General features: G+C 42.4%; 1 protein-coding gene across 9 annotated transcripts in view; it reads right to left on the bottom strand.

Annotated features, from left to right (window-relative positions):
- Nucleotides 1-469: 469 nt before the first annotated feature.
- Nucleotides 470-10,870, bottom strand: part of PRR5 (proline rich 5) — a 93,286-nt gene continuing 82,885 nt past the window's right edge. For all 9 annotated transcript variants that reach the window (XM_062634903.1, XM_062634907.1, XM_062634901.1 and 6 more), the window contains 2 exons: nt 4,475-4,613; nt 470-1,833 (listed from right to left, as the gene is read on the bottom strand). In XM_062634903.1, the coding sequence (XP_062490887.1) occupies nt 1,283-1,833; nt 4,475-4,613 (690 nt within the window). In that variant the 3' untranslated portion in view covers nt 470-1,282. The remainder of the gene's footprint in view (nt 1,834-4,474; nt 4,614-10,870) is intronic.

Below are 10,870 nucleotides of genomic sequence, written 5' to 3'. Positions count from 1 at the left end.
CTGAGCCTAGAAATGTAATCAAAGCCTGCGGAAGAGTTTGGCGAATGCTGGGGTCAGCCATGCAAGTGTGGAGCAAAACTGGAGAGTCCTTGAGCACCTGAACTAAGCAGCAGGTGCTGCCAGACTGAACTGATGATGAGTCTCTGCTGAGCAGCTCAGGAGTTACCACCAGACTCTTTCCTCCGGAGGAGATGCCTAGGATGGAGTGATCTGAAGGAGCTCTTTATTAACTGGAAAACCACCTAATAAAAAAATCTATAATGCATCAGGATTTCTACTTTACCCATGTATATCAATCTTCTGTAAAACCATTGACACCGCTCTTACAACAGCATGTTACTGTGAGGGAGGATCAAAGAGCTGGGAGTGCTCAGGAAGAGAAGAGCTCCAAGGTTCACAATCCCCAAATATCAATACATAATTGGCAATATATGCATTATTGTATTTCTTTAAGAATATATAATGAGAATTTCCACCAAGAGGCCATATTTTTATTTATTTAGGAAACAAGTTGAATTCTGCTGGAATTGCTCCATACAATGGATGTTCCAGGAGTTAACAGTGCACAGATTTCTTCGAAGTGCCACATTCAGAGCAAATTAACATGGTCTTAAAAGCCAGTTTCAAGACAACTCTCCCACAGACACAAGGTATTGGCTGTGAAACAGAACATGAGACATGAGGCATCGCGTGACATCAGGTAGCACATTTCTGTTTATTTGCCTTAATTCAAGAAAACTCACCATTAGGCAAAGGAGTGCATACAAGATGTACTAGATTAAAATAGGCTTCTTTATCACTGGATTCTGTGGCATGAAGGCCCACAGCCTCTGGGCTTTTTTGTTTTTTTAAAAGGATATTTTTTTTACTTTGGCTGAGGTGTTACAGTTCAGAGAACAACCTGCCGTCTACAGGAAATCTCCTGAGAAAATTAAAAGTGAACACAGCTATTTGCTAGGCTGTTTTACTGAACAAACACTGCCAGCTGTACTAATAGCTTTTCACCAGACACTTGTCAGCTTCTGAACCCCTACGTTTATAAAGACAACAGGAAATCCAACTGCAAAGTGATGGAGACAGGGAGAAATGGCACTGAAGTTTCTTCCCTCTTGCAGCAGATTCCTGCCAGCTGTCAACTTGTGTCTGCGTACTTCAGTACAGATGTGATGACCTACAACAGAGGTTCTGCCCTAGACATACATAGCTTGCCCATAGTCCAACTCAGTGCGCTAGTAACTTTCATATATTATATTAAACTCCGAGGTTTGTCTCCTAATGTCCTTCACATGATGCTCTGTCTGTTCACGTCCACATTGTACGCTGATGAATTGGAGCAGCCTCGGCCAAAATCAATAAAAATGCCTTCAGAATCAGAGTCAATTGACTCCAAAATCTGATCCACTATGTTCTCAGGGCTGGAAGAGGGAACTGGAATCAAGGAAGGGTCCCTGTCCAGCTCAAAAGACCTATGTGGGTCGTCCATTGAGTGGAAGTGTCCTTTCTGTTGCTCAGCTGTGCTGAGTTTGCTAGAGCATTGCACTGGCCCGGTGCTGGGCCTCTCCTGGTCTCCTGACAGCGAGCTTTTCGTGGCTGTCATGGAGCTCTTGGAACCGTTGTCCATGATGGTGGTGAGGTTGGAGTACCCCTGGAGCTCCAGGCAGGAGGTCATTTCCGAAACAGAGTGCCTTCGGATGCCTGTTCCATTGGCAGCCATGCCCTCGGTTTCATACTCGGCCACTGGTGTCAGCAGCGGATTATTGTAGCTTTTCGATCGCACCACGGGGTTCTTGGCAAGGATGTCACCTGATTTTGAACGCCTGAAGAACCGCTTTTCTGTGAAGAGAGAAAGATCCAGAGTAATATTTTCAAAGCTGCCTGTTATCATGGTAGTAATAATTACCAGTGTTAAAAAGAAAAGTCATATCCCTGAGCTTTTGCTGTCTGACAGACCCCTTTATAAGAGAATACATTTTCCTAGTTTAGTAGATCAATGGGCTTCAGATTTCCTAGATTTCTTTAGCATATTGAAGACCTCAAACCTGTCTTTACAAATAATAGCTGAGATTTCCTTATATTCATACAACTTCAGCAGCTGGAGTAAACCAGTAAATATTGTGGGGGACCTGACATACAATTGCAAATACTTTCTTCAGGCAAGACCAGAAAGTGCAATTCTGTTCTTATTCAGGCTGTGAAGCTCATCACTAATTTATAGTAGTTGAAATTTTAACTTTTCTACCATCTCAGGAAAATCAGGTGTCTTCAAATCTAGGGCACAAGGATTAATACAGGCATTTTTACTAAAGAACTTAGATTCAAAGCATCATTCAGAGACCACAGAATGAGAGAGCACCAAGAGTGTCTGGAGATGTTAACTGGAGGGCAGTGCCCACAGCAACCTTTCTGGGGAGCAAACCTGCACTCAATGTGGCAGTGACTGTATGACTACTTCTGTTAGCCAAGTGGGTTCTTTCCAAAGAATGAGCAGCAGGTGGCAGCAAGTCAGCACGGAGATCCTCCACCGGTGGTTTAGGGCTGGAGTGCTCTCCAGCAGCTAGACCAAAATGATCATCATGCAAACTTACTGCAGACCTCAATGCTCAGACTCACTTGTACCACAGAAAAAAACAGTGTGAAGAATAGGTCTCACTTTTGAAGCTTTCTTCCTACTATTCACACTTTGCCATTGCCATGAAAGGGGTACAGCCTGGAGAAGGGAACCTAATTACACTCTGAAAGTCAACCACAGCCACTACATACAAATTGCCTGCTTTAAGTCAGGCTGAAACCCACACTATTTCCTTTACAAATGCCAGTATAAATGATGTATAAATTGGACACAAATTCCAGTTGTATGCTGTACTACTAAACCCACCAGTTTCTGTATTTAAGTTTGCATATTGCAGTTGTGTCTGCCTCAGTAGTGAAATCAACTGAGCCAAGTTCACTTTTTGGACTTTTTCTTTGTTAGGAATTTGACCTGGCAAACAGAAAAGGTTCCCTGGGGCTGTCCTGCCACAGGAACACTGGCTTTTTGCTCACACCAAGGCCTGAGTGGAAGGAAAGCCTGGGTGTGCTGGCCAGACAGGGAAGAAAAGAGGTCAGCGACCTCATCAGTCCAAAGGATGGTATGTCACAGCTTTAAATCATTCTACCAAAAGAGTGGGACAGAACAAGATGTGCTAGTTTAAATGCAGCACTTAGGCACTCCACAGTCATGTAATACTACATGTATTTTCTAACAATAAATTTCACTGGGGTTTTATTCTTTTTTTGAGTGCATTTTTTCTGCCCTAACATACAAAAGCTTGTATTCTGAAAACACCAATCTGGGGCTCCTTTTAAATGTGTGTGGCCTTTTAATGGCAAGCAATGAATACAAAGTAGTAATCCCAAGCCATTTTCCATAAATAATTGGCCTCTATTTACTCATGTAAAACTGATTTATTTCTTTAACACCAAATGCAATACAACCATTTTTCCACTCGGCTTCAAGGGAAAATCATCTACCTTATTGACCATTTCTGACAAGCAAACAGATTAAATTGACTGCACAGGAAACACACAATTGAACTTATTTTCCCCTCTGTTTTCTCTATTCAAGCAGGACATCACAGTATTTACACTGAATTACTCAGGGACTACCACATTTCCTTTTTGATTTATGCTGGTAGTGTCCCCTTGCAATTTCAACAGATTTAATTACTGCATGGGATAATCAAAAAACCTTCATCTTCACCAAATCTTGCCTTCACTGAATGCTTCAGAGCTCAAAGAATCACAGAAAATAAGCTGGAAGGGACTCAAGAGGGTCCATCACTCAGCTTCTGCCACCAGGCAGGACCATGTTTCCCCACCTTGTTCCTTACAGATGCCTATGTATGTGACATGTATACAGTGCAGTGAAGATCTAACAGCCTCCAGAGGTGTTTTATGTGGCATTAGAGATTTTTCTTCCATGTAATCTGAATTTCCTCTGCTATGTGTGGTCTACTTTGTTGTTTTATCTCCAGTGGGTTGAAGAACAGCTTATTACTCTGGAGAAAGCTTTTACATGTTGGAAGGCTTATCCGTTAGCCTCCTCTAAGATTATTTCCTGTTTTAAACAGTCTTGTATGATCTTTGAGCACTAATGCACAGGTACTACTCAGTGCTCTAGAAATGGCTTCTTGCTTCTTCTTCTCACTGTTCATAAAGCATCCTGTGTTAAAGCTCTCTCACTAAAAGGAAATGCTAAACACACTCCAGAATCAGATTCATTTATGAGCACTGTTATGATGATCCTTTGTCATTTTCTGCCTCTGTAAAGTTCCACTGTGGCTTTGCACATTGCAAAGAGTATGACCTTAGAAAAGGAGCCTGACCATATTGAGTTATTACTGGCAGTCTCCACCTGTGTGGGCCCTGGCCCTGTGTGAGCCAATGTTTTGGTGAAGCCCCCTGTGCTGTCAGATCAAGCCTCTGTCATTCTTACCCAAGATACAGGAAGAGTGCGTGAAGGGTCCATCACTGGAATACAGACCGTATGTGCCCAAGTAAGGAGAAACGACTTTCTGGATTAGGGATTCCAGTTTCAAATAATCTTCAGTCACACCTTTTGACTCGTGAACCCCCTGGAAGAGAGAAAATACCCAGATGAGCACTGTCCCCTCCAACCATCAGCATTCATTGCTCAGCAGGGCAAACATAATGGCAGCAAGCATTTTCACTGAGTTGTATAGCAAAGGTGCACTGTGATGTGATAATGGTTTGTTACTACAGCTGATTCCTCCTACTGTAAAGGCAAGAGATGTGAGTCAAAACAGAGAGACTCACCACACAGGCACTACACAAATGCTCGGAAAGAGGCAGTAGCTATTTCTAGGACATTTAAATCCAGAAAGGTACATCCTGCTTAGTGCAAAGGCACTCAGGGAGGAAGGAGGATGTGGTCTGTGAAGGTGAATTAAAAACATCCCTGTTGTGTTTTTTTTTTTGTTCAGGACGACTTCCTGAAGAAACCACCGCCGAGGGCTGCACCAGCGGCTGGTACCACAGGGTGTCACTGCCATCTAAGCAATACCAACACTGGTGCTCTGAGACACCCGGAAATGCTTCTTCCAGGATATTTTCAGCAAGAAATATTTATAGTGAAGAGGCTTCTCTCTCTTTCCGCACGTCCTCCCCGGCACTTGCCATTATCCAGGCAAAAGTGACATTATAATTATCATGGTAAGATTCACCCACAGGCAACATCTTTTGTCCTTAGCTGTTAACTCTGCACTTCCACACAAATGGGCTTACAAGGCTGCAGAGGTGACAGGAAAACCCTGTGGAACTGTAGTCTCCCTTCCACTTTTACAGCTGCAGTGCATGCTCCTGCATTGTCTCAGTACAGCCCTGTATTACTCATGTGTAGGATTGTTCTTGCAACCCCAAGTAAATTCACATTTTAGAGTGTTGCTATGTAGGCATATATTTGACATATCTTCTTCAGAATTAAGATCCTAAATGTCATACTCAGCAAGAAGTTTGCTTGAATTTAGCAGAATTTCAGATTTCATAATACGTCCCTGAATTATTGTAAAAAGAAGCAAGCTGGGATGAAAGCCTCCACAGAGCAATGTGCAGATCAGATGAGTAAAATTGCAACACTTCCTTCAGCATGTGAAAGGATCCTGATGTTCAGGGTGTATTCACTGCTCAGTATGATTCACCAACCAGTGTCTGCAGGTGACTATCAGCCTGCAACGTGTTCGTGAAAAGCTTACTTCACCTCTTGGCTGCTGCGATGCCTGAATGCTGCCTGGCGCTACTTGCTGAAAGCTTATGAATGGAAAATAAATAATGGCCAGCAGTGAATGGATGGAATTTGGATTTCAGTTCAGTGGGTTTTAAATAATGAATAACAATCCTTGGAGATGTGCTATGTCCTGCAAAACTTTGGGAGAATCCCAAATATAAATACAAACACAAGGGCATATGCAGTGAATCTGAAAGCTTGCAAACACCACAGTAACAGCAGAATGATCCCATAGCTATTCAACCAATTTAAATCAGACAGAAATAACACAGGAATAATTCAGAACCCTTAGTAAGGATGCATATATTATTTCCAAGTCATTATTGTCCTATATCAGAGAAAATGTTTTAAGTAACAGAAGGAAGGGTCTCAATTTTTATCATGTTGAAATCTGCTCCTGGGTTTTCCCTCATGTCTTGCTGGGATTTAGCCAAGATCTTTTCAGCCCTCAGAAAGGTGACATGCCTGCTACCTTACTACATATTCATGATTGCATCAAGCTCATAACCTACTGGCAAATGCCAGTATGTTAGGCCATCTGCTCCAGGCTCCCATACCAATTACATCTAGAACTAGTCTCCTAAATGTGATACATACTACTAGTGGCAAAAGCCAGTGATACTTAGCATTGTTCATGCTTACACTTCGTGGTAAGGTTTTATTTACTTTTCTGACATTAAAGTATTTTTGATACTTGTGAAATAGGATAACTAAGTATCAGCTGTGGAGAATGAAACCCTGTAAATCACTAGTACCACACTGCCCATAAAATGACTTTTACCACTAGCAGAACTATGACAGTGTATGAGTGATGAAAGTGTCCTTGCCCAGTCGTAAGGCTGATTTCCTATCAGCCTTACATGCCTGAAAAGTTCTTTTAGTTTCCCTCTTGCCTGTGACTTATCTGTTCTGGTACACAATCTTGGTTCTCTGATGAATGCTTCAAAAGCCCAAGCTGTTTTCTGCATTGACTGATGCTCAGGCAGGAATCCATGGAGGCTTTCAGCAGCTCTGTTGGGTTGGGAAAGGTTCCTGGGGTGAGCTTAGAGGATGAAAATTTGACCCCCAAGGTTCAGCTGCTGCAACACTCCCATCACAGGGCACAGATTTGCCTTGTTCCCACCACTGCTGCCCTGCAGTTGCTGTGCCTGGAGAGCCCATCAGCTCAGTGCTCCTGAGGAACATCTTATTCTCTCAAAATCCCAACTCCCTAACCACTTGCATCAGCTTTTTCTTCAGCCTTGCCCTAAACCTTCAATCCTGGTCTCCCAAGAGTAGAGATAATCTCCACCCCACTTTTCACTTCAGCCTCTTTCAGTTCCCACCTTCAAGGTGAAGAGGCTACAAAACATCACCTTTACTATGTACAGCTCCAAGTATTAACACAGTCTGCCATTAGTCTTATTCCTCAGCTCTGTGATCATCAATGGGATGCTTTTCAAAACATACTGAAAAGTCATAAAACATCTGGTGTCCGCTGGAGCCATGGTAACTTCTCTTCTGCCATTGCACCTTGGCACAGATGTGCTGTATCCACCTGTGATATCCTTCCTGTGTTGGCCATTGTTCCAGGCTTTCCTGCAGGAGCCCAATGGGACGGTTCCCTTAAACCATTTTCTCAGTGCGGAGCTCCTGTGAGAGCAGGAATGTAACAAGCTGCAGACCACGTCCTGAACTTGTAAAAGAGTGTTTTTCCTGCATTCCTTTCTGCTGTGTTATTCAATGACAAACATCCTCCAGGCCTCTATTTAACCAAACACAAGTACATCCCAATAGTTAGCAAGGACTTTCTCAGCTTTCCAGACCTAAACCATTCCACACAATAATACCATCACTTATTGATTAATTACTCCAGTGGAAATGGCCCAGAGGAGTGTCTCAGAGCAAGGTCAGAGCAAGCTGGGGCCACCTCTGCCTGGCTGCAGCCCCTGCCCAGGGGCAGAGTAGCACCATCACTGCATGCCACTCACAGAGCCACATGTCCCCTGATCTAGAGCCAGCTGGTCCTCGCTGCAGCTGTGTTAACATGACACGCCTGGGAAGTGTCCTGACCCAGGGGTCTGGGCTGTAGGCTGTCAAAGGTTGGGTCACAGGGTGTAAGGCAGCCCCTTGCTCCTCTTCATGAGCTCTTAAGGTCATGGACCAGGAAGAAGGTAGCTGCAGGTTCACACATCAGCTCACAATAGCTTAGCTGAGATATACCAAAGGTAGTAACAACATCAGGGGTGCTTCACAACCCTATCGAGAATGAGGGGCTTTACAATTCAGTAATTCTTCCAATTTCACTTCTTTAGTGAAACCCAGGCATGGCTGGGCTGCCCTTGGCGCAGCTGAAGGGTGGCCAGAGCAGGGGCTTGCTGTGACACTGGCACTTCTGAACCAACTGGTAGTTGGGCATGAGGAACAGCAAGTGTCTGAAATGGTGACTGACCTGACAATTCTTGTTACCACAGCAGCATGCAAACCTCACTTCAGAGGGTACTGTAATTTAGCACCATATGAGGCTGAAGCAGGCAAGGAGCATCAAGGGAAACGATGAACACCTCTTAAAGCAGACCAGCTGTAAGAGGGTGGGGGAAGCTTTTGCTTTGCTTTAGCTGCCAGCTCCAAGGGTGCATTTAAACTTTTCTCTCCACCAGAGGTTTCCACCCCATGCATTGTGCCATATGTAAAATCACTTGTTCATGTGACACCATATTCAGTGGAAGGTACTTCTGGTGGAAGTTTAGTATGAAGCAAAGCATGGTTATAAATGCTTCATATATCTCTGTTTAAATATATATAGATATACATGTATAGATATCTATGAATCTATCTATATGGTTATCTATATATATTTAAAGATACATGGAGTCCTTTTTAGACCCTTTCTCAAATTTGTAAGCGATTGTGCTTAAACAGGCAAATTAGCTTCACTGTATAGCCAACTTGTGATTGCTATCCATGTCACAATAGTTTCCAAAAAACTGATGGCAAGACTTAAAAGCCACCAACAAAATAATAAAAAGTATTTTCTTGTTATTGTGGCCGCTCATGGTTCTTCACGTACTTACTACTTGATGCCTGACTAGTCTGGCATGTCACTATACAGCAATAAAGCAAAAGTCAAATCTAGCAGGCTGGCTGCTTAGCTTGCACGAAGCTATATCATAATCTGGAGGAAAGAAGAAAACTTGTAATATTACCAGTAAAACAGACTCTAACCTTGCCTTTAATGCAATATTTACTCTTCAGACATGCAAAAATCTTACTTTAAAAGATAACTGTGACCTTTCATGAACCCAATTTCATTTTAGCAGTAGAGTTTCATGCTTCTCTGCAAGTATGAGATGTACCTATTAAATTCCTTTCAAAGGCCTTGCCTGACCTATTTATTTCCCAATTGAGGGACAAAATAGCTCCATATCAAATAGCTGCAAGTATCTTAGTACTTCTGGAGGAATGTAGCTGCTGGATCAAATGCTCATCTTGGTCATGCTGTTTTGAAATGCAACAACAGTCACCTCATTATCTTTGGAAGGATTATAATATAATATTATGACAAGAGTCTGCCCTACTCTCAAGGCATGGATAATGGTGATTTCAGTCCTGAATATGTGAATACCATTGCAAATGGAAAAGGTCTATGCTCAGTATGAAGAGCAGAGAAAGATTATTTCTCCATGTAACACGGTATCCAAGTCCGTTACTTCATTAACCTGTAATTAAATCATTTAGAAACAGAATTGTATCTAGTAGTCTCAAAGCATTAAAAGGACCCTATACACTACTATTTTTGATATGTAAATCTGTACACACTCTCAGAAGGGTCTTATACCCTAAAGACTACTGAGGTAACTACTCTGTGAAGTTACTGTTCCGTCTGCTGCACTTTGGCACCAACCACATGCAAACCCCCCATTACCGCGCTCAAGTATGTTGCTGGAACAAACATTCCTTGTGTTTGGGAACAAAACCCCATGAGTCAAAACTGTAAGTCATTCCAGCAAGAATGGACACACTGAACCACCCAGGTTTCCATCCCTGTTAATTAAGTCAGTTAACCACAACCTCCTTCCTACTGAGTTTTTAAAGGGCACAAGGTTTCTTATAAAAGCACAGAAGAAAAAACACATTTGTCTTTTGGCACTGAAAATAAACAAATGTGTTCAGAAGAATAGCTGGGGTTTTTGTAAACCCATATAAGGCTACAGCCTCCTTTTTCAATATATAGAACTTCTCTAAGCCTCAAAATGGTCCTAAAGCAAAGGCCACGCTAAACAGGCATTTAAGGACTTGATGAGTCCTCCTCAAGCACAACATTAAACATTCCCTGAGGCTAAGGGGAGTTATTGATCTCCCTAGCCTTTTGAATGCTGCACAACAAAGATGAATCACTTTGGCCATTTTTTAATGAACATATGTTTTAACAAAAAATACTACTAAGCCATTATCAACCTCGTATCTAAGCACAGGGTACATGACTTGCAAATCTGACAGAAACTGAAACTATTTTGGTAACACTTGCCACAACTTTTCTTAAGGAAGAAATAAAAAAAGTTAAAAAAAAAAGTATCAAACATCCTTCATTTTACCATGGCAATGAAACAACCACAGTCATAACCCTTGATTTCTGTATCATATCATTTTTTAACACCCTCTTCTCTTTACAGGGAGTGAACAGTGACAGCAGTAGGTAGAACTGCCATCGATCCAACTTGGGGTAAGATGCAAGCCTGCCTGCTGCCTCTCTGCACTGAGATTGGCATTGCTACACGGCCCTCAAGGCTCAAGCTCTGTCTTTTTATTCATTACCATAACTAGAGACCCTTAATTTGTGGTAAAAAAAAAAAAAAAAGAAAAGAAGACACCTAAAATGTAACCGGATAGTATCAGCACTTCCAGACAAATGCTCTGAAATGACCATAAACTGGGCTGCACTGAGCCCAGCCCATCTTGAAGGAATTCAGACTGTGAGTTGCAAAGGAGTGCAGAAATTAATCATCTGCCTTCTACCACTTTTCACCTGGTGTTGGCTACTTCACTTCCTCAGGCTCTGGTAAAAAACCCAGACAAGAAGCGACCCCCAAAGACAGTCACACCACAAAA

Source organism: Pezoporus occidentalis, unplaced genomic scaffold, assembly GCF_034315485.1.
Source record: "Pezoporus occidentalis ecotype Australia unplaced genomic scaffold, CSIRO_AGI_Poc_V1 ctg44, whole genome shotgun sequence".
Lineage (NCBI taxonomy): Eukaryota > Metazoa > Chordata > Aves > Psittaciformes > Psittacidae > Pezoporus > Pezoporus occidentalis.
Note: the sequence above shows the minus strand (reverse complement) of the source record. Positions and strands in the feature narration are given on the sequence as shown.